The sequence below is a fragment of the Lepisosteus platostomus genome, chromosome 8 (genome assembly GCF_059453375.1).
Source record: "Lepisosteus platostomus isolate fLepPlt1 chromosome 8, fLepPlt1.hap1, whole genome shotgun sequence".
Taxonomy (NCBI): Eukaryota; Metazoa; Chordata; class Actinopteri; order Semionotiformes; family Lepisosteidae; genus Lepisosteus; species Lepisosteus platostomus.
Window position 1 is genome coordinate 52,392,148 of NC_142618.1, and position 24,774 is coordinate 52,416,921.

Here is a 24,774-nt window from a genome sequence, read left to right on the forward strand (position 1 = left end):
AAGCACTTTAAAAATTAAGACTATAATATATTGCTTTTTCGCCGACTTGCAGCTGCTTGTCTAAACAAATTCCAACTGGAGCACTTGCAGAAAGTTATTCGCTCTCCAGGGTGGAATGAAGCGTTATTAGAAGACAGGCAGCAGAAAATGAATCAGCCTGAACCACAGAATAGCTCATTTCACCCCCAACAGAAAACGAACTAGGTTGTAATGAGAGGATAATCCTCCAGGGACTGCGTGCTGGAGGTTTAATCACTGCGTGACACCCGCAAGTTATTTTTATATCTCAGATCGATTCACTTGATCAACGGCATGAACAGCAGCCCAGACAAGACGCACATGGAGTATAAACCGGGCTGTTTGTTTTGATGGTTCTAGTGGGAGAAGTGTGTGTGTTTGTGGGAAGGAATCTCAGGTTGTCCGGGACCCCCACCGTTCTCACACATACCGGATAGGGGCAACAGGTCCCTCGGGGCTGTTCATCTCCGAGAGGGGCACCGGGTCCCATTTGAAGTGTAGGCCCCAGTTGAACCCCCCCCTCACGATGGGGGAGGAGCTGTAGACCAGCGTGTCTGCACTGATGATGTCGATCACAGGACACACCACCGTCCGGCGGTCCTCTTTGATGGGAGACAGCAGGGGCTGCAGCCAGAGCTCGTTCACCTCACAGTGGCTGTCCAGGAACACCAGGACTTCTCCTGCCGGCAACAATATCCGAGTCGCCATGGGCAGAAAGTGAAGGTTAACCGTTGTCCACATCCGGCAAAACACCCTTCTTATCTGCATCTTGTACAACCTCACTGTGCAAAAATCTACTGCTCTTGTCTTGCACACAAACAGTAAGATATTCAGGTATTTTTCAGAGAAGTTAAATTAAAAAGGTCACCATCACAATGGCTACAATGTTGTTGCTGCACAACCTGGATAAGAAAAGACTGGTTATTAAATCTTGGTAACAGAAATAATTCATTGACGTTATAGAACAATTTTATGAATTTCGAATTAAGCACAAAATTGTGAACTTTGTGAAAGTACTGCGAGTCGCCACGTTGTTGCAAGCCCCTGTTTGCGCAAATTGTGACGTGATGATGCAGCCCTTCCTGCTCACTAGTCACTGTGATGACTAATGTCATGTGATGTACGAACTATTAGTACACGTTGTGCAGTAGACATTTCACCACAGAAAGTTTCCAACACAATCTACAAGCAGAGTTAACAGGTAATTAGTATTTGTCGGCAAAACCATCTCGAAATAAAGAGCAATTTTTCTATGAGATTAAAAGAGATGTATTCACAAGCGTGGTTGTTTACAATGTAATAGGGCTGCTTTACGTTACTGGACGTTTTGTTGCCTCGTTCTGAATCGCAGAATATAGCAAGGGTGACACCTGGAAAGTTTGTGACATAAATTGGAGGTTTTACAAGTTACTGCGTACGTTTTATTTTTTATTGCAGTGTTGAAATGAACTCATCAGTGCCCATTCCTCCTAGGCCCTAAATATAAAAATAGCCTTGCGGTTCCCCTTGAACCACTCTCACCTGTTGCGTGAGAAGCCCCGATCATCCTCCCCCTGATCAGGCCTTCCCGTTTCTCATTGCGGACCACCTTCACTTTCCCGCGCAGGTTCTTCAGGACGTAGGCGTCGAGATCCTCCTTCAGGTCAGCTGGATCAAATCAAACACAGTTCTGGTTAAGAGGAACTTCAAAGCTCCTCACTCCCTGGTACAGGGCTTATTTCACATTCTGGAAAAACACTGCTCACCGCACTTCCTCTGTTCCTCCGTCAGCCAGAGGAGGTCTGTCCATAGAACTGATATGAATTCACAAATTTATTAGGGAGCAAAAGTTTGTGTAGTTGGCACACATTTTATTGAACGCGTGTAACAGGTGTATTCATTGTGCTGATTAATAGCATAATATATAATGTGAGTACTAATGTAGTAGTGAGAGTGTCCACTGTTGGACGTAACATCTGACACATGCTTTGTGCCAGGTTGCAGATGCTGTCTAGCAGTTTTCTCCTCCTTTCCTGTCGTAGAGCCTGAACAAGCATGCATCTGTTCCCTGGTCTCTGAGCCCTATGTGCCACACCACATAGCTCATCTGGCAAGTGTCCAATGGGACTCATATCTCGTGAGTAGGCATACACAGCACAACTGGCACAACTTTGTCTCCCAGTAAGGCCTGTGTTACACCAGCAGCACGAGGGAGTGCAGTGTCCTGCTTGGACTGTTGTCAAGTCAGGACACGGCTGCAGGGAGGGCAGTCAATGATGTCCCAAGACTTGGGCAGTGCAGTGCAGTGCAGAGGAGTCAGCCTGCTCAGTGGAGCTCTGTAGCAGCTAGACACTCCTCCCCAGGTCACCCCACTTGGACCTCAGTATTGATCTCGCTGCTCGAGGATGTACTGTCTGGCCAGGTTAAAGTTGTCCACTGAGAATATCCCAGAAGGCAGGTGAAAATGATCAGGCTTACTACAGCTTTCAACATACCATGGGTGCAAAGGTGTTGCTTCTTAATAAACAGGCTATACAGACTCTTTTCTCTGTTTCACATCTAACAGCTGAAATCACCTCACTACCTGAGCCCACTCCACTTTCACTAATGAGGTGATTTAGGGCTTATGCAACAAAGTCACTTGAGTCGAGAATCATCAATGAATCAAAATGATGCCCATAACATTTTTGTTATTTACCAAACGTTTTACACTGTATTGTTCTCAATATACACATAAAATGTTGTTTGTATTGGTGCTTTTATAAGAAACCCAGCTTGACCATGGCCGCTTTTACAAGGACGTGCTTTGCAAAGGAAGCAGGAATTTCACAACTTTAAAAGCACCACAGAAAACACAAGAGCAAATTCACTTTAATATAGTGGTGTGAAAAGGTGTTTGCCCCCTTCCTGATTTCTTATTTTTTTGCATGTTTGTCACACTGAAATGTTTCAGATCATCAAACAAATTGAAATATTAGACAAAGATAACACAAGTAAACGCAAAATGCAGTTTTTAAATGAAGGTTTTTATTATTAAGGGGAAAAAAAATCCAAACCTACAGTACATGGCCCTGTGTGAAAAAGTTATTGCCCCCTAAACCTAATAACTGGTTGGGCCACCCTTAGCAGCAACAACTGCAATCAAGCGTTTTCGATAACTGGCGATGAGTCTTTTACAGCGCTGTGGAGGAATTTTGGCCCACTCATCTTTGTGGAATTGTTGTAATTCAATCACATTGGAGGGTTTTTGAGCCTTAACCGCTTTTTAAGGGTCATGCCACAACATCTCAATCGGATTCAGGTCAGGACTTTGACTAGGCCACTCCAAAGTCTTCATTTTGTTTTTCTTAAGCCATTCAGAGGTGGACTTGCTGGTGTGTTTTGGATCATTGTCCTGCTGCAGAACCCAAGCGCGCTTCAGCTTGAGGTCACGAACAGATGGCCAGACATTCTCCTTCAGGATTTTTTGGTAGACAGCAGAATTCATGGTTCCATTTACCACAGCAAGTCTTCCAGTTCCTGAAGCAGCAAAACAGCCCCAGACCATCACACTACCGCCACCATATTTAATGTTGGTATGATGTTCCTGTTCTGAAATGCTGTGTTACTTTTACGTCAGATGTAATGGGACACACACCTTCCGAAAAGTTCAACTTTTGTCTCGTCAGTCCACAGAGTATTTTCCCAAAAGTCTTGGCAAAACTGAGACGAGCCTTTATGTTCTTTTTGCTCAGCAGTGGTTTTCGTCTTGGAACTCTGCCATGCAGGCCATTTTTGCCCAGTCTCTTTCTTATGGTGGAGTCATGAACACTGACCTTAACTGAGGCAAGTGAAGCCTGCAGTTCTTTGGATGTTGTTGTGGGGTTTTTTGTGACCTCTTGGATGAGTCGCCGCTGCGCTCTTGGGGTAATTTTGGTCGGCCGGCCACTCCTGGGAAGGTTAACCACTGTTCCATGTTTTCGCCATTTGTGGATAATGGCTCTCACTGTGGTTCGCTGGAGTCCCAAAGCTTTAGAAATGGCTTTATAACCTTTTCACACAGGGCCATGTAGGTTTGGATTTTTTTTTCCCTTCATAATAAAAACCTTCATTTAAAAACTGCATTTTGTGTTTACTTGTGTTATCTTTGTCTAATATTTCAATTTGTTTGATGATCTGAAACATTTCAGTGTGACAAACATGCAAAAAAATAAGAAATCAGGAAGGGGGCAAACACTTTTTCACACCACTGTACCTGACTTTTGACTAGATACCAAAAGACAATGTTGTGCTAATTCCAGAAATTTTCTTTAAAACATTTTATTTTAGAATAACAATTTATTTTGTTTAGTTAATATAAAGATTTTTATCCGATTCATAATGATGGAAATGAATTGGCTATAACACGTAGCTCTGTGACTGATCGTTGATTGACCAACACTGAAGGGCATGTGATTATTATAAACATAGCATTTGAACCTAGATATTCTGCTAACAAAGCTATTCCTGTTTTACTTACAAGTGAAAAAAAGTGAAGTTGCTTGCTTCAATTCACTAATTTTCAACCTGCAGAGTGTGGTAACTGACAGTAATTGTTATTGAGAGTAATTTTAATCAGGTTACTGAATTCATTACTGTTAACTGTTCAACAGAAGAGTGTATAAGTATCAAAAACCGAAAGTAATACAACTTTTGATAACACTTTCCACTTTGTAGTGTCAAGATTTTTTTTCTATCTGTAAAGAAAACCATTTTTTTAACTATGTTCTTTGAAGTTTTTTGAAATATGGAAATTACTTTTCAACAATGAATCCTACCAAATCCCAGGATAACTATCCATCATTTCAATAGTCCCTCAATATTAATTCAATTTGTAGAGGGATTTCCATTAAATTCTTAATTTAAACTGGCTTGAAGTGACAGAGTAAAAGCACTTGGAACTACTGTATACTAGTTTTCCATTCTTTATAGTACTTAGCTTTTACTAAAATGCCAAAAGCACTTTTTACCTTGAGTTTAAATGCTATGTAAACACATTCAGTAGTTTGAGCAAATGTAAATATAAGGAGATTTACAAAAGAAAACGTATTTTAAAATATTTTAACATATGAAAATGTGAAACTTGAAAAAATATAACGAATACATAAACAGAATAATTCCATGTTTTTACAGACACGATGTTCATATATATTCATACTCTCCAAACATGTTAAGAATAGATCATTTCATCCTCTAATAATTTTTATTTAATACTTACACTTTCACAAAGCCTGAAACTTTATAAAAAAATCATATAAAGTCAGAAATGTCAAAAGATCTAAGGTAAAAGATTATTTATCTTAAAAACTCTAATGGTGACTATAATAAAACTCCATTACACATTCAAGTTTTACATATGGTGACAAGTTTCAAGGCTTATGGGTTGGTTGCTACTTTTCCAGGTATAGGATGTACAGTAAAAAGGTTTTACCCAAATACTTGATTCGGGAGAAAAATGTACATCTAATGGAAACAAATGGGAATCTTCAAATAAAGTCTGGCATCACTGAGATACGATATCTCAGAGGCAGACTATGGAAATCTGGAGACTGTGGCAGAGTTTCATGGTATCATAAAAAGAAGGCAAGATTCATATAGCAAGTATTTGACTCCCAAGTCAAACGTGATCAGTTGAAACGCAAATAGAGTTGATGGATACGTGGACAGTGTGACAGGGTGCCTGTTTATTTTTCTTTCCCAAATGAATGTTAAATACTCCAACACCTTTCCAGTACCCTTTCATGTATGTTTGTGAGTGTGTATGTGATACGTAAGAAGTGTGAATGATACTTACCCCTTTTTCCCAAAAAAACTCACTCCAGTGTTCCCTGTTGGAGTATGGTATTGTGTTGGGCAAGATTGGCTGTCGGTCACCTTTCTGTTTGTAGTTTCCCACACTGTCACATCAGCAGTTTTAAATAAAAACTGCTGATCTTAGGAAAGGTTACTGGTAGGCCATCCATAAATAACTGATGTATGTTTATATATATTTTTTTTTTTAATGTAAAAAAACCCTCCCATGACTTTGTTAAAGTTTGTAAGTTATTCTGGATTTGTATTAAGTTACTTTATTAGTTTAATAACAGTCCACCTCTATAAAAGATATGAGCCAGTCCCTTTAAGGAAGGATGGTGCAGGGAAAGCAGGAGCTATATAAGGGGCTGGGAGAGCTCAGCAGAGAGATGGTGCTTTGGAAGGAAGGTGGGCTGAGAGGAGCTTCTGTGAGGTTTATTTTGGTTATCGCTGTTTGAAGGCGATAAATCCAGTTTTGTTTGCATTGGAAGACTACTGTTTTGGGAGTGTTTTTTTTTTTTCATGAAGCCAAACCTAGTTGCTTGGCCGGTGACAGACAGACTCACAAGGGATGACTGTCATCACGTCTGCTTTAGGGTTGGTTTGCCGTCCTAGTTAGAATTGAGGAGCATATGAATGACAAGATGTTGTAGTCTAAAGCTTGGTTGCAAACGGTAAGGGTAACAATACAAAGCATGCTGTTAACCTAAAGGACCGGCCATCGTAGTCTACAGAAGTTGTGTAAGTTGTCTAAATAAAAATAAATAAATAAATAAATGTGTAGCTTTAGTTACAGTTCACAGAGGGGATGGATCGATTTGGAGGTTATGGTAAATTACGTGAGCACCAGCTAGCGAGATCACCTAGCAATGTACAATAGGTCATGCAAGCAAACGCAGAGATGTTTCTTCCATCTCAAATGTGATCGGAGTCTTTAACAGTGTAACACTTGCCTAGTTCACTGTTGTCGTCCACCAGTATGATCTCGTGCAGCAGATAGGCGGGGGTGCGATCTAACACGCTGTGTACTGTCCGCAGGAGAGCAGAAAAGGCCTCGTTGAAGAAGCAGATCACAACGCTGGCAGTCGGAAGAGCCAAAGGATAAACTTTTTCTTTGCACCTGCAGGCGGTGAACACAGCGTGCAATCATAAACCCACACTACATAATTATACTGCATTAACACATTCCAGAAGGATTTTCTTTTACTCTCATCTGAAAATCACATACCTCGGTGATCAAACAGTAAGGGTGAGGGACAAGAGACAAAAAGGGTGCCAGTCTCCCGCGCACTTAGCCACCCATTCTTAACAGGAACTTTAATGCTTTAGTGTGGTTACCTGGAGCAATTACATGCAAGTACCTCAATTACAGTGAATAAAACTGGCTTCCTAGCAGCTCATAAAAGGCTCTGCTTGGAGGGCCAGGAGGGCTAGATAGACTTGAGACAGCCACCTTAAAATCAGGCTCGTCCACTCACAGGCCACCCCAAGACAGCTCTATAGTCAAAGTACTGTTCGCACTTGATCAGTTACAGATCATCAGGTATATCTATATTTTTCAATACAAAGAGGACCTTGTGTAGGTGAATGGATACTTTCAGCTCTGTTACGTTATAGGAGCAAACCATGCCAGTCATCCCATTGCATTTTAAATTTTCCTGTTTCCCTTCAGCTTCACAGCACTCAGTTTTCCAACATACAGATCATATGTTTGTTAAATGTTCACTGTCCTGCACCACAGAAACACATGGGACAACTTTCAAAGCTTTTGACTTCAGTGCAGATTTGCTTTACTTTCCCTACCTCTAAGTAAACCCCAGCTATTTAAGCAAAGCCGTGAAAATTAGGTTTTGAGAACTGCTGAGGCAGACAAAATGACAGAATTGCATTCCCCAGAAAACTGTGGGGAATGTCGTGCCATCCTCAGTCATGTGACTTGTTACTCGACGGTGATTGGTCGGGTGATGTTTTAAAACCAGGAAGTGGAGGTGTCCTAACACAGGAGAAGGTACATGAGGAAAGAAAAGAGAAAAGGATCCCAAAAGGAAAAAGATCCTAAGAGACTGTAAGTGAATCCTGTGTTTAGCTGTAATCTAGACTCTGCTGTCCTCATAAAATATTTAACTTTTCCATATCTAATGTCATACATGAATTTACCTTAATATTTTCTGAATTACATGAAGATTTTGAAATTTTTCAAACTGCACTGAAAATTTCCATCATTCTTTGGTGTGTCAACTAAGATAAATCTCGGTACCAGTCAAAAATGAGACTGCATGTCTTCCACTCACTTAGAAACAGGCACTGTTTTTAGTAGCGCTTGACAAAATTGAAGACCCTTTTGTGTGTGGTAAATACTGTCCCATTTTACTTTTAAATGCAGATATCACAATTTTATCAGAAGCTCTTGCATAAGGACTAGAAATTATCCTTCCTACAATTTAATCAGAACATACAGGCAGAATCCATAACTGGTATTTCATTCAACACAATCTCTTGAGTTGAAGGGAATCTATTATTTAGAATAGCCATACCCTTTTCCCGTTTCCTAATATTTTTTTTTTACCAATCCCCAGTTGACTCAAACACAAAAAGCCTGTTGGAGATCACTGTTTCAGTAATTTGGTATATAACGACCACACATGATTTCTGCTTCAAAGGCACTTACTTTGCATTTCTGGTGTCAGGAAGATCCCTGTGGAATCCTAGGCGGTTACTGATGAGCACATTGAAAGCATGCTTGTGGTAACCTGTGTCTCGAATTTCCTGATCCTGTTCATTAAAAATCATACCTGAGGAAACAATAACATTTTATTTAGCCACTGTAGTTAGAAGTTGGAAAAAGGACTCTATATTGCTTACTTGCAAAAATGGTTCAAAGAGACCTAAAAACTGTAGTTAAAATGAAGCCATACTATCTTTCTGTCTATAACTAAGGCTGGAGCCTCTCTGTTATTATGACTACATTGTGACAAAGTGGATTAGGAGAAAGCTTAAGATGGTAGAGCAACATAACTGGTATTTTATGCTCACAGGCACAAAATCAGCTGCTCTGGCCTTAAACACAGAATATGAAGATTAACAGTGACGCACCACAGCGGCAACTTGCTTTCAATTTTTGGGATCCCTTTAAAAGCCTCAACATAACTTATAATGTTATAATGTTATATATCTGTTGATGTATAGTATACCTTCTTTAATACAGCCAGCATCATATAGCCAGCAGCACTGCGGCACATGAAAGGTTAATAATTCACCAAAGCAAACAGACAAGTTTTCATGTAAGCAGGGTGGGGGGTAGTGTCCCGGAGGGCCACTGTGTATGTATGTTATCCTTCCAACTCAGCTCTTAACAAACTTCATCAGTCGTTCACGGGCATCGCTGGACCAGTTTGGCAGCTCTTCCCAGCTCTCCAGCCACTGGTGCTTTTAAGAAACGCGTCGACCCACCAAGAGCAGGACAAGAGACCCTGCTAGTAAGATGAGAGGTCCGTCTGTAAACGGTTGTCGTACCCATTTCCGGCGAGAGGTCAGCTCCCCTGCGGCCCTCGGCGCCTCTGCGCAGCTGCTCCTTGGCCCAAGCGTTCTGCTGGCTCTGCCGGCCGGGTCCCCGGGTGAACCGGGGCTGGAACTTCCTGGGGAAGTTCCTGAAGGACAGGTCCCCCTTGACGGGCACATTTTTGAAGGGCTGGCTTTCCTGGGTAAAGTTGAAGTAGATGAAGAGCAGAAGTGTCCAGGTCACTGACGTGAAGAGACACCCATAGCAGAAGTAGCGCAGTGTGACGCTGCCCATGGTAGCCCTAGCATCGTTGGCGGTCCATTCTCAGTCCCCTGCGTAAACAAATGTAACCGGGATGCATAAAAAATTAAAAATCGAGTACAGGGAATATGGGTATCAAGGTGCTGAAAATCACACATAAGATCACGAGAGAGGCCACAAAACAGAGCAGGCCACTTGGCCCATCTAGTCATTTTTGTAGTTAGCATTTAACCGATACAAGGATCTCATTCAGTTGTCTCTTGAAAGAAACCAGAATATTAACCTCAACAATATGGCTGTATAGCTCGTTCCATATTCCCACAACCCTTTTGTTAAACACCTGCCCCCTGTTCTTGGTTTTGAATTCACTTCCACACAGTTTCGACTTGTACCCTGTGGTTCCCGTTTCACAGACAAATCATGCAAGACAGGAAGTGACATCATTCAAGGATGCTCGTTTTTACCGTGAAAGAAAATTGACAAGCAGCGAATAGATCTGCTAGCAAAAGATTTGCTCTTACTCTCAAATACTGCTTTTCTTCTTTGGAAAACTCGCCTGACTTGACATTTGTTCTTTCAGAGTACGTTTCATAGCGCAACAGCAGGTAATTGCTATTGAAATCCAGATCTGGAACTTATCATAGATGACAGACAGCAAGCCGACTTAACTGGGGCTGGCATGCACTCTTGTGCTTGTGCTTAGCTGTCAGGACAGTCTTACTCAGGGGAACTGCAACACACTATATAAACTGCCAAGGCTCTGCACTTAGCAGATGTGCTCATTTTCACACCATGACAATATACATTGCTTATCAAACCCATTATAAGGGCAAAAAGAGAATTATTCAGGTTTCAAGCTGACTTCTCGCACGCCTTTTTAAGGTTGAAGGATTTGACAATTGCAATTTATTTTCACACTTTTTACAAGGATTTTACAGCGGTACAATGTATTACGTGCATACAAACAACAACCGACAGAGCTGAACAGAATGCTGCTTTTTCTTTTCTTTTATGACACAAGAACACAAAAACAGATTCTCTGGAGGCTTAAAAACAGTAAATAACCCGTCCACAGTAGATCGACAAGGAAGGATCGTTCCTTTCCAACCCTACTACCACCATCATCTCCAGAAGGTCATGTGAGGCAGATTCTGAGTCTCTCTTCTCACCCTAATTCCCAGATTAAGGCACAGGGCAACACCAATCACAGTGACAATAGAGCATTTCAACAGTGAACAAAGGGAATGCACTTCAGTGTAATGAACCACAGAGTCTCATTTACTATAGTTTAGACTGCCTCTTTTAGTGTTAGACATTAAGCTACCCTGTAATTTCTAATACTAACTCCACAACCACTTTGTTTTCTTACACCACTCCACTTTTGTATATTCTAAACTGAATTTTTTTAGCTTTTTCACTGTAAATGGCGCACACTTTTTTAAAAGAATATCAGTGATTATGGATTTAGTCATCACTCACCTTCTCAATTTTGTTTTAAAACAACTCGTGCTCTGAATTGGCTGCGATGCAGTTCTCTCACTCTGCGGTGTCCTTCACAATCATAAGCCTCAAGATAGTTTCACATTTCTTGATTTTACGGCGATAAGAAAATTGAAGCACAAGAAAAGCAGTATGCTAGTTAATTTCAGCAGTGTTTCAGCAGTAAATTACTAAAGCAGAAAATGTGGAGCAGTGGAAAGAAGAGGCTTATGTGGTTAAAGCTTAAGTCGAGACACAGATCTTGCTTTCAAATCCAATTTTCCAGCACTGACATTCAGTCCAGTAATATATTAGCCAACCGTGCAGCTGTCCCCAAAGCAAGAGACCTATAGTCTTTTTATGTAGCTATACTGTAGGAAAGAAATCCCAAAACAGCGATATTAACAATGCAACACTTACTATATCAACTAGTCTTTATTAATAGCTGGGCGTAAAATTGAAACCTTCAATATCCCTAAGATTCACCCGTAACAGGAAAGCATTCACAAAATGTACTGTCATGTACATTTATTTTTACTTTAGAGATGAAAATATTATTCTTAAATACCTTAAAGTATTCCGATAACATTTCAAACCGTTCTCCTGAGCAGTTGCTCCAGCAGGAGTTCCAACAATTTAAAAGAAAACAACACTGTGATATTATCCATTTTTTCTTGAAACTTTAACAATAAGACCCCACTTACCACACTATCTAGATGTTTGGAAGCATTTGAGAAAAGATAGCAAAAAAAAGTTTAAAAATGTCTGAAAACATTTAAAAATTAGTTTATTATGTTCGTGTGACTGGTTTTTCAGATTTCTGATGATAAAATCTTTATGTGCAGGTCACGCTAAGTGTTAAGGGACAAAGGCCTCTCTGGAGGATCACAAGAAAAATGGGTGAAATATTAACAGAATAAAGACTAAAAATTTACAGAGTTTTCTGAGAAAAAGCTTAGTTAAGTACTCCTGCTTTAAGCTGAACACCATTATTGAGAGGAAAATGTAATAGAAAGCTGCTGGGAAAAACTAGGAAATATTTTCTGGCATTCTGCTAGTGAATGTGCTGCCTTTCATCATTCTTTTGTAGCTTCTAAACTTCGGTGTATTTACACAGCTAACTTTTTGTTTGGTTCACACTCCATCTATGTAATTATTCAACCAAAGAAATAGGAAAGCAACATGGAAAATGTTACTAATACTTCCAAGTTCCAAGTTTCAAACTTGCAATGGACCACAAAATGTTTCAAACTCATTTAATAGATCACGCAGTACATAATACATAACAACTGACATGACAATAATTTACATTGCATAATGTTGCAGGGCATCATTTTGATTTTCTTACTGTAACTCCTTAGTAGTTTAACTGCCAAACAAAAATCAGAATCTGCTAAAATTATACAGTATACTGAACATCGAAAGAGACTTTTCATTTATTTACGTACATCTCTTTTTAGAAAAAGAAATTATTAGATTCATTAATATACAAAAATATTTTGGGGTGTCATTTTGATTAATTGATCATTCATGCTTGACCGTGATGCAGATAAGTGCCTAATCACTAAATCACCTCATTAGGGAGAGAGTTGATTGGGAAGAGGTGATAATGTGACCTTTTGAACCTCACTGGGAAGATCCAGAAAGAAAAGCACAGACAGGAACTATTTGTCAAGAAAGGAATGCCTTTTGGGCCATCTTTATGTTGGAGGCTAGATTAACTCAGCACACTGTTGGTCACCATCTGGGGTTTTAACAGCCAGCAATTTTTAACCTGGCAAGACATTAAAGTCAAACATAGTCCATGAACTGGGAGACCACAAGACCAATTAATCTGCATTTTATTTCTTATGTCTTGTGCCATATCTGCACTATAGTTTACTGTGAGCTGCGATTTATAACTGACTGCAAATTAACACGTAACCATCCCTGTAATCTGAGCACATTTGAAGGATTTCAACTAAGCCTAAAGAAGGAATGAAAACCATTCCTATACCAAATTATTACCTTATTACCCAATTATAAAGTTAACAATCAACTCAATCCTGCTACAATCATCAATTGGGCACAACAGCGAATCAAAGTGCTGAATCAGTAAGCAAATATGCTACGCTGTCTCGTACTGGATATACTCTAAATGGGAGATCATTTTTAGACATTCTGCACTGCTCTTGGTTTAATCTGTATGCACTCAGCTGCAGCCTGTTTTTATATTCCAAGTAACAAGAATTGTTTCACAACTGTAACTGACTTCTTCTCTTTCTGTTTTAAAAGAAAAGTTCTGCCAAGTTCTTAAAGAACCCAGAGTTTGCAGGTCTATGCTTATGCAAGCGAACAGCTGTAAAAACTACCCCATCGGCCAGCAATGGGCAAATGCTGTAAGAGTAAAATGACTGGAGTCACAGTTAACAGTGCAGTGCCAGACAACACATTTAGGCGCTTGCAGAAGGAGTATAATCAATTTGTCTCAGGTGTTCCATGACATATGTGCTACTCTGAACCTGTTACCACTGCAGGCAGTTTCAGCAACAGCCATTAGCATTCAAAACTCACGCTTCTAAATTTGACTGTACAAAATATATTATTCAAATCAATAAAAATACAGGCTAATACTACACCGGTCCTAAAAATATGTTCACAGAAATAGTTTAGCAATGCTCTATTAACAAGCCAACGTATTCTGCAACCAAACAGTTTCTCTTTCTTGGTTTTAGAACAGATTCCTTATGTCAAAAAAAACAACAAAACAACTAAACATAAATAGTTTTCAGTGAAGTACATATTCACAAGAGTTGTAAGCTTTTGTCATGACAAGATGTGAACGGCACCCAGGTACTGGGAATCTTCAATTTCCCGCTATAAGACTGAAAAAGTTTGTGATCTTGTGGCCAATATGCAAGTGCTGCATTTATAGCTTATTAAACATCATTACTGACAGGGATGACAGAGCCCAAGGCGGATGCATCTACATCTAGGTGCTAAGATGTTTATTGTCTTTAAGACTGGTTTATGGCTGTACACCAACCGCAATAAGACATAAAAACTGTGCAGCACAGCAATTTTAAATACTTCGATCTCTAGCTGGCTTATTGCTTTTGTAGAAAGATTTACAGACTACAGCTGCCTTTATAAATAAAAGCAGTTTATGACGTCATAAAATTCACAGCATATTTATGTAATGCATTACAACGCTGACACTGAACACAACTTTGCCTGACATTAGTGTTAGTCACTATCACCTGTATTTTCACCAAACAACAAAATTCTTAGAATTTAATCTGTTACAGTTCTTGGATTATAGAACACATTTTATCATTTCTACTCTTAAGAGTGTCAAATGTCTGAAATGTTCAAATTTGATACTGTCTGAAAAAGACAACTGTATTTGCAAAGTATAGTTTATTATAGCATATATTTTTTTCCCCGATCCATTACTGAATCTACAATACAAAAGAAAATTGTACTCATCTTGAAATTAGAATATGGCAATATTTTAGAATGCCAAGTTAGGCAGCAGTCAAAGCAGCTGAAATCTCTCCTCATTTTAGAAGAAAGCAGCCTAATCTCAGAGCACAATGACAGTGGGATGATGATGTTGTCATAAAGTGTCCTAATTTCATTACACAGGCTGATAATGATCAGCATAAAGTTAGGAAGACAAAGCAGTACTCAATATGAAAATATCCATCTGCAAAGAATCCACCCTCACTATACTGTACATCTGGAAAGTCTGCTGTCAAGAGACTGGAAGGGCAAATTAATCACCTAAGTGCTCTCATTTATAAGACACATTCCAGGAGGCATATGGAAAGAAACAGATTATATATATATTTTTAGATTTTTCAAAACAAGGCTTCAAACACACACACAGTCACCCACACTATACAAACATAAGATAAGTACTGTATGTTAACAAGGAAACTGAAACATAAGTAATGAGCTTTTTGTGGTAGTCACAAGACCTCTAAAACAAATATTAAACTAGAAGAGGTTTGGGGAAAAGGGGACCTAATTCTGGGGAAAACAAAAATATTACACACAAACACAGAAGTATTCACACAACAGGCCCTAGTTATCCCTTTAATTGAATTCACTGAACTAATAGTGCATGAACTTTTTCACACAGGGACATTAGATGTTGGATGACTTGGTTTATGAAATAAATTAAACAAGTACCAGACTTTGGTGTTATTTATTCACTCATACTCCCTTCATCACTGTCACTAGGACCCACATTCAGTGGCGAAGATTTGCAAAATTCAGAATGGCAAATGTTCTTTCACAGAAATTTGCTAAACTCAGGGCAAATGTTTTTTTCACAGAACTCGATGTTTGTGCAACACTTCTCTCGCCAAGGCGTTCCTCGGGCAAGGCAAGTAGAGGCAACCTCCTTTCATAGTTTGATTTTGCTGAAATCTGAACACCAAAGACACCGCAGAACCACTTATTAGGAGACAGCCCCGAAAAGAAACAAGATTCTCATTGCAAACGTTAAGCCTTACAGGTTTCACCAGCTTCGGTCTCTTCTACAAACACTTATAAAGCACAACAGCAAATGCACAGTTTCAATTACATTTCTGAACACCACATCTATGCAGATTCGTGCAAAATAACGTGGCAGGCGTGAAATATCCAGCACCAGCTGTTGCCCCATACCAAAAAGGCTGTTGAATGTGTAACTGGTAACTTTGCTGACACTTATTTTCCCCACATTGGGACAAGAGGAGTGAATCTGGACTCGGTTCATGCGTCACATTGTAAGAACAAAACTGTAACAGACGTTTAAAATCAGATTCTTTATCACTGAAATGTAAAGTGGGCAGAAAGCAACCCCACATTTCTTCGTATACATGTAGTAAGAGGCGTTCTCATTTCATAGAAAGTTATGAATCATTTTTAACAGTATGAAATAAACTCTGCACCTCAGATTGTTTTAGCACAGCTGTTTTAAACCTGGGGTACCCAGGGACTGTGCAGGCCGCCCTGGAACACATATTTTCACCATGCAAACGAACACTCCTGCTCTGCAGTCAGTTTTGATTCGTGAATGAATATGCTCTGAAAAATCACCTGTTCTTTTAATCACAAAAAAATTACAGTTTTTGTTCGCTTTTAGTTTTAGCTTGAGAGAGGAACGAAAGATTTTTCTAAAGAGGAACAAAAAAAAACAGGCCATCATAGTGATCTTAGTTTTACACACGCAAGAGAGCTTGGAATTAACTTCACAAGAATAAAGATACAATGTGATCAAAATTCACCTTCGCTCTCTCTTACAGGTTGTTGAAATCCCAAATATACAGTACACAGTACGATTTTTCATAGCCGTATTATTTTTTCGGTCTGTATGCATATTTTGGAATAACATATGTTTAAATTTTAGAAATCAATAAACTTGAAATAGACATTTCTACCCTGTGTAACGACTGTTCTTTGAGCAGGTGCTGCACAAATACTTTGGCTAAACGTTAGTGCATCTGTATAGATCTGGCATTTCATACGAGTCTGACAAATTTAGGTCAGTTGCCTGATTACGAAAGATCAGCTTAACGTAGAATCAGAGTTTAACCTAGAAAAACATCTACCCATCAAACTTAACATTTCAATATCTCCATTCCAAGGATATAAATAATGCAGTCCAAAGTTTTGGTCTTCAAACCCATTACGCTCTCTTCGTCGCTGAAGAAACGTGAGTTTGAGAAATACAGTATCTGCATCGATCAAAGTGTGAAATAAGATCCCGAATTTTACTTGCGCAGAATTTACAGACTAATTTTGGGTTGCCTGGATGTAAAATGATCTGAAAACAAGTACAGTATACATCCATGAATGAAATAACATGTACCGATAACACTCACCTAATGAAAGAAAATAGGAATAGGATAAAAAAAATACATACATAATACAAGCTTCTTAAATTGCAATTGCCGTTCAACAAATACCTATCTTGTTTCAAGACAGAAGAAACAGGCATTTTATGAAATGCAAGCTAATATATACTGTATGCAAGCGAAGGGAACCGAGCAATAGCAAAACAACTTTGCAACTAAGCTCGTAACTTACGCACTTTCATGTCACTTACTCGTTGATGAGCATTTCCAGACTACACGACTTAGATCTGTTTACCGAACTGACATAAAATACATCTGACACCTCTGTTTGGCTGGCTAAGCAATCCCTTACTGTACGGGTTCAGACAGAGCACAGCACACAAACCTCGTGACCGAATCCTACAGCAAATCCAAATCACTCACTGTGCTTACATCTCTCAACCCCGGGTATACTAACAGTTGGACTTGGAAACCATCGTCCAATCAAATGCCAGTATCAGACGCATCCCTCTAATCATAGAGCAGAAGGTCCCAGAGCTAAATCGCCTGGCCAATCGCACCCTCACTCCTGGAAAAAAAAAGTGAAGAAAGTTATTTTGTGACATAGCGACACCAAGCCTTATCACTGCAGTGTTACAGCACTTACGAAAAATCAAACTTGGTGAGCTGAGAAATCTTTCAATCTAAATTAAAATCTACAGTTGTAAAAAATAGTAAAAAATAACGTCGATAAATATTCGTATACACACCCTTTTATACTATTAGTAGATACAGCTTAGGTTGCTTATATTGTTCTTATATGTTTATTATCTAAATTATAATTACTTCTCTCGCAAAACAAGAATTTATATCACTACAGGTATGAGTCTGGTGGGTTTTGAGCTTTCTTGTCTCATACTTTTCTAAGTGAAACTTCAGATAGGAAATAATACTGAGCCACTTTATTTCTTGTGGTAATTAACAATTGAACAATATCCAGTTAGTTATCATTTGAATTATATGCTTGCACATAATTTAATACAGTATTAAATTAAAAAATGTGTGATACTAAGAAACTAAGTGACTGAAACCATTTAGTTTTCCTTCAGAAACTATCTGCAAAACCTTGCTTTCTAGTTTTCAGTTGCTTCAAGGGAATGACTTGGACAGGATATGCCACAGACAGTAGTGTTTTACATGTCATATTATTTTTAGTACATCATGTAAAAATAAACAGTAATGCACAAAGTAAATACAAATAAACCATTTCAAAGCAGTAGAAAGAAATTAATAAAAATATAGAAAAAAATAGGTAGATACTGTACATGTAACATGTTAGAAGTATGCATAGCAGAGTAAAACTACTGCTCCACAATGCATGTTTTCATAAACATGCATATTTTGGTTACCACTTGTATGTGTATAGAGTATAATATGCAAAGGAACAAGTAATAGGTTTGTTCCATGCTGAAAAGAGAAGAAAGAAAACAGAACATTTCGGCCTTCTTCTCTTTTCAGCATGGAATAGGCCTTTACTTGTTCCTTTGCAGCCTATGCATGCTGAAGCAGCTCCCCACCTGAACTAGAGTAGAATATAATTTCTGATCGTGATTCCTTTAAACAGCAATTTTACATATTATTAATGTATAGTGTAAGCATTATTTTGGTCTTTGTATCTGATGAAATGTACATTTTCTTATGTTAAAATGATAAATCAACAATCGATAATTATAATGCATATAATCAACAATTGGTTATATTTTAGGAATTACATGATATTTATATAAGACGCAAAATTAGTTCTCTCCTGATGCAAGAGTTCTTTTTCTTTACATGATCAGTACAAGGCTCAAACTACAGAACCAAAACACTTGACCACTTTGACCTTTAATAGCTCCCACTTAAGTTAAGCTGATTAATGAACTGTGGCTATTAATAATCTGGTAAAAGAGATAACATATGTACATTCTCAAGAAGATGTTGAATTAGTCCTGAATTTGCTCTTGTTTCGAGTGAAAATGATCTAATACTGTCTGTAAATTGCTGTGTTAAACAAAAGACTTTTGGAAGTTTGAAAGTGTATTGCTTTAATATGATATTAACATGATTTCTTATCTAAAAAGATACCTTTCTCAGGACTGATGGGACTACTAAAATTATTGTTACTGTAGGTTTAGCAGTGGCTGTTCTACAGTAGCGAGCAGGACAGAATTATTCTTAGGCGATGGCTAATTAAATATATGCTTATACTGTACAGTATTTGTGAAAAAACACTTTTAGGGGTAAACACAGAAACATCAGTCACATGCATGTCTTAAGCAAATAGACTGATTAACAGGGACAGAGGTTTCTAAAACTGAAGTCATTTTGACCTAAAAATGACCACGCAGAAGATAAAACCATTAATAAATAAACAGACAGTGGGTTTACTTTTCTGACATCTGAGCTGGAATTAAAAAAAAAATCTGAGGCTGCTCAAAGGCAATTTATGAGATACTAGATACTGTATGGTACAAGAATCCATATATTCGGGGGGGAAATTCCTAAGGAATTATTGACTTTTCAAGCTTTTATCTAATTTTCTGTCACATGTATATGGCTTTCTCTGTGAGAAAAACTTATCTCAACATCCCGGTAAAGGCAGATACTATTACATTTACTACAACACCACTGTGTGGAACCTCTTTTCACACTAGAAAACTGAATAATTTGCAATTATGGCAAATTGTAATATGCAATACAATTCCATTAATATTTATTTTAAAATATAAGAATTAATGTCCATAACAGAAATTAACAGAAATTTAGTGTCCATTATACTTTGGTGTGGTGGTAGTCGGGGTTGTCCTTGGTTGTTGTATTATTGTAAGAGTACAATTATTTTATGCCAATCTAAAATACTACTACAGTACATGGCCTCTTTAATCAGGCAGATCATGTGATTTCTACATTTCCTAAGGCACAGTGTGAGGACAAAGCATTGAGGAGGTTTGCACAAACATAAAAAATATACTAAAAAGTACTGTATGTACATTATTTAATAACACATTGGCTTCAATTTTAATTTGATTTAAATTTGTTACTACTTACTTTCAAAAACTCTGAGTCTAGGCCTTCTACAGTTCAAAACTACCCTTACTTACAGTACTTCCTCAGACAGAGACAGTATAGCCTCACTACAAATCAACAGAGACGCAGCTGTTCAGTCAGGTCATGCTTGTTTCTATACAATAAATGACCCTCCTGTATAATCTGCTCTCTTAAACCAATGCAAAATTATGAGAAATGCTTTTCTAACTAGATAGATCATAAAATATACCTGGTTCATGCTCAGGGGAAATAAATCTCCCCACAAACATAAAATGGATAGTCTTTTTCCCTTTGCTTCCGAAGAGGTTCAGTATTTGTATTTGGTGCTTCTGAACTTGGCCATTCCAATGCTACTGTATCTGCGTCAGTGACAGAATTCTTGTTGGTGAAAAGTCACAGAGAATTCACTAAATCACCCCAAATCCTGACTTGGGCCTTGCTAACTGCATAACTCTCTGGACATAGTGGAGCCACTCAGCTTCTGGTCTGAGTGAGCCATCTGTGACCATTCATCTTCTGATGTTCTGCGTTAGCTAAACGGTACAGAATATCAAATGACTGTTATAATCCTTCTTGGTATAACAAATAGACCTCTCCAACACACAACAATACTTGCCATTCCTTTGCTATACAGTATATCGCAGGATTGAGGACGATAAATAAAACTGTCTACTGCATTCCTGAATTGTGGAGAATATACAAAACCATGTCTATTACATTCCACATCAGCCAATCTTGTGGACATCAATTTGGGAAGCACAGGTCCCAAAGGAAATGACTTGTGTACTGGTGTACACTGTAAGAGGAGGTGTCCAATGCAGCAAATACTGTGCTTGGCTTGCCTTGTCAGAAATTCTTCTTTGACATTTTACTGTAGTTTTCTATACGTAATGCCTTTTAGTAGATTTTGAGACTATTTAATTAAAAAATGTAGGCAAATCTCAATGTATTTTGGGTAATTATCTCAAATAAGACTTTTTAAATAAAGGTAATGGTGATATACTGAAAAGAAATTTATTCAGATGTTTATAAAATAGATATTGCCTAAATTACTTGGCTATTTGGATCACATTAATGAAAAGAAAATAGAGCACAGAGGGGGGGTGGATGCTCAAATAGAGCAATGTAATTAGAGGAGTGTAACAGAAATATGTATTAGCATCACTGGTCTTTTAAATTTATTTATTATTATTATGTAAAACAGAACTTAAAGTTAAAAACACTGAGCCTGAATAATATTTGGGAACCACTATCCATGAAAATGTTTTTGGTATTCATTTTGGTGTCATTTTGTAACATATAAACAAAATGTAAAACCAACTTCACAAAGGAAGCAAACTAGATAGTCAAAAAGTGTACAATTTAAGGCAAAACATATTTTCATAAAATCATACAATGCATTTTTTAAGACCTTATTTAGAATTTGGTGTACAGATTTAGTTACCGTGTTGCAGAAATGCATAGCTGCTCGGGAATTGATCCAATGATCAGGGAAACTCAAAACAGATGATAAAAGTGAAAACAAGGGAAAATGTATTTAAAACTGGATGGATGTTTTTACATGGGGAATATCTATATTTATAAAAGTTGATCAAGGAGAAATATCAGATATGTAGATAAAACGTTGGAGAAGTACAAATGAAACAACAAGGCTATGTTTGAGAAATCTGATCTCCTGGATCTTCAAGAAGTGGATTAATGAGTCTCTTGAATTCGTTTTGTATTGATGTCTTTGACGAAGGAGTTGTCAATAAAAGTCCAAAAAATCTGACAGCACACAAATTTTCAGTTGTCACAATTTTCACTTTGTAATCCATGCCTTATAATGACAATTCTGCTCTCTATTAATATCGATGTGAATTGGAAAATTTGGACATGGAAAGAAAAATAAATGCAAATATACAGAGTTATTTCACATTACATACAGTTGTGAGAAAACGTTTGTGAACCCTTTGGAATTATCTGGATTTCTGCATGAATGGCTCCTAAAATGTGATCTGATCTTCATCTACAGTAAGTCATAATAATAAATGAAGTCAGTCTTATTTAACAAACAACACACACACATTGTCATATCTTTATTGAACAAATGGTTTAAACAATCAAGGTCATTGATGAAAAAAGTTTGTGAACCCTTATATTTAGTAACTAGTGGAACCTAAGGGTTTATAAACATTTTCTCAACTGTATTACTACAAAATTGAATCAAGAATAACAATTTTGCAGACTCCGCAAAACAATGTTATCAGCATTATCCAGTACAACACAGCTTTGGAACGGAGAGGAAAAACTCATCTTTGCCATTTAACACAGCATTTTGTGTTTTTTTGTTTTGGTAAAGTGAATCATATTCTACTGGCTGGTTTGCTGGAATCTGGGCACAGTGTTTCTGCCAAGAGACTCCACTTGTCTGCCCTCTGCTCCCACAGCAATCTGAATTCCTCTGTTATGAAGGGGAAACGCATCCTCACAGCTAAAGATTTAGATTTTGGTCACCAGTTTTCAACCCTGATCCCAGAGGACACCTCTGTCTTCTAGATTTTGCTCTGAGCTCATGCATAGAATACTATCCGATTAGACCTTTGTATCACGTTTATGAATTCAGTCTTTGGTTTCACAAATACCTACAGTAGTCACATGGATATAGTCGGTAAGAAACAATAAGGAGACCCCTTTAATTCTGTCCACAACCTTTCTGTTAAGTGGTCACTCCCTTATTCCTGTCTATTCATTAAGCAATTATTAAGAGGTGATAAATTCATAGGATTCCGAGCCAAATGTATCAAAAAAGAATAACACTACATCAGAAACCAAGCACTGGCTCTGCAGAGGCTCAGTGGAGCTACTGTGAAGACACACACCTTTATGAGGGCATTTATGAAATCCCAAACTCTGATGTACAACACTGATGCCCATTCCTAACCAAACTCCAACATTTGAAGAGATGAAAACTGTTTTAAAATGTCTAAAAGAAGTGAAGGTTATTTATTCTAAGTGACCAAGAGCTCACCCGCAAAGCAAGACAGAATTCACAAGCATTCCTCTGGACTGGAGTTGAGAACCGCTGATGTCGATGTCTTTTAAGCAATTTATTATCAATTCATTTACTTAACTGATGCTTGCATCTGGAAAAAATGGACATTTGTGCTCATTCAAAGACGGCTGGGTGTTCTAATGAAGTTCTTCGGGTGAAATGGAGTTTGTATGTTCTCTCTTTGTTCGAATGGATTTCCTCAGAGTGCTCCAGTTTCTTCCCATACTCCAAAAACACACGGGGAGGTTAATTGACTTCTGGGAAAACTGGCCCTGGGTGTGAGTGTGTGCATGTCAGTGGCTCTGTGTGCCTTGTGATTGGCTGGTCCCCCACCCATAGTGTACCGGGAAGTAGTTCAAGTAGGGAGCTGCGTCAGCATGCGCAGGCTGCAGAGGAACAAGTAAGAGTTTATCCCATGCTGAGACCCAAAGAAGGCTCCACAGCCGAAACGTTGTCTCTTTTCTTCTCTTTTCAGCATAGTGTACCCTGCCTTGCTGGGATAGGCCCTGGCTAACACAATTTTGCATTTTGTTAACCATGGAGGTAGTAATGTGACTATCTGGAGATACAGATGCATGAATAAGAGGTAGAGTAAATATAGAAGATGCATTTACAAAGGAACAGGATCAGTCCATTATTCATTGACAAACCAGTAGTCAACATGATAATGACCCTGGAAACAAAACTATGCTCAAACTAAATTCCACTCACATCAAAGAATGTCAGGTTTTGAAGCTGATGCCCTGGCCTCTCCCTTTCCTCGACTTTCACAGTCAAGAAATATTATGGAATCAGTTTGAAAAGGCAAGTGAAAAAAATCTACGAAGGCTCTGGAAGGTGATTCATAATGAAATTAGAAATATAGTCATAAACTGCTTAGGTTGTGCGACAGAGTGCTTAGGGCATGTTCTGCTCTGATTGCTGACAAGGAGAAAAGCTTTTGTATGAACGACTAGAAAGACAATATTTTCTATTGAGAATATTACTAAATCTAAGAAACTGAATAGTTTTTGAATTTTCGTTTTTATAAGATGTTTGTGATACAATTGCCAGTGTAGGCACAAAGCCGTATGCTATACTCACTTTATTGCTGTAAGTAAAGATGTACCATTCCTACATTTGTAAACTTTTCTTTGACTGCTATATAGCTAGAAAGGTAGCTACAGTTCCATACCTACAGGTATTTAATGTTTGGTACTATATACAGTATGTTTTGTTTTCCTCAGCGAGTGGTGCAGTTCAATGATCTGCCCACAAGGTGGCGAAAATCAAGTAAACTTGCAGAATAAAACGTTGTCATCATTACCTGTCCCTCCACGATTCCGCCACCTTAATCTCGTGTCTCCATCTTAACCAACATCAAATCATATTCTGTCTGCTCCAGCAAAGACATACCGGGTTTTTTCCTGATATAGCTGGGTGTATTAAAACACGGGCCTGAAGATGATTCCATAACACCGTACTGTGTGGACAGGACTGTTACCATTGAAACAGAGACTATTGTGTGAATAGATTGATTTGTTTCAGCACCTTCATGAAATACTGTTATATAATTAATTATAGGCAGGGGTACTTTTATTAACAAGTATCTTTTCAATTGGCACACGCCCCCTTTATAAAATCGATGATTTGCTCGTACACAACAGCTTTTTCTCAGGCTACCCATTATTTCAGAAGCTTGCCTTTTGTTTAAAGATGCAAAGCGACCCAGAACAACTCCTTTAAAGACAAAACCTACGCCTACCTTCGAACCTATATCTGTGTGGTTAAACTTGCTTTCCGCACCGTCAGCGAAT

The 24,774-nt window shown here is 38.3% G+C and overlaps 1 protein-coding gene across 8 annotated transcripts in view; it reads right to left on the reverse strand.

The window, feature by feature from the left end:
• Nucleotides 1–17,279, reverse strand: part of galnt11 (UDP-N-acetyl-alpha-D-galactosamine:polypeptide N-acetylgalactosaminyltransferase 11 (GalNAc-T11)) — a 34,239-nt gene extending 16,960 nt beyond the window's left edge. The window contains exons 1-7 of one of the 8 annotated variants that reach the window (XM_088643892.1): nucleotides 17,127–17,261; nucleotides 11,048–11,155; nucleotides 9,322–9,639; nucleotides 8,477–8,600; nucleotides 6,762–6,928; nucleotides 1,540–1,665; nucleotides 449–698 (exon numbers count right to left, since the gene is read on the reverse strand). In XM_088643892.1, the coding sequence (XP_088500018.1) occupies nucleotides 449–698; nucleotides 1,540–1,665; nucleotides 6,762–6,928; nucleotides 8,477–8,600; nucleotides 9,322–9,601 (947 nt within the window). In that variant the 5' untranslated portion in view covers nucleotides 9,602–9,639; nucleotides 11,048–11,155; nucleotides 17,127–17,261. Of the gene's footprint in view, nucleotides 1–448; nucleotides 699–1,539; nucleotides 1,666–6,761; nucleotides 6,929–8,476; nucleotides 8,601–9,321; nucleotides 9,640–11,047; nucleotides 11,156–11,751; nucleotides 11,898–17,107 lie in introns of those variants that run through there. The other 7 variants (XM_088643891.1, XM_088643893.1, XM_088643896.1 and 4 more) reach the window with 7 other exon arrangements.
• Nucleotides 17,280–24,774: the final 7,495 nt, after the last annotated feature.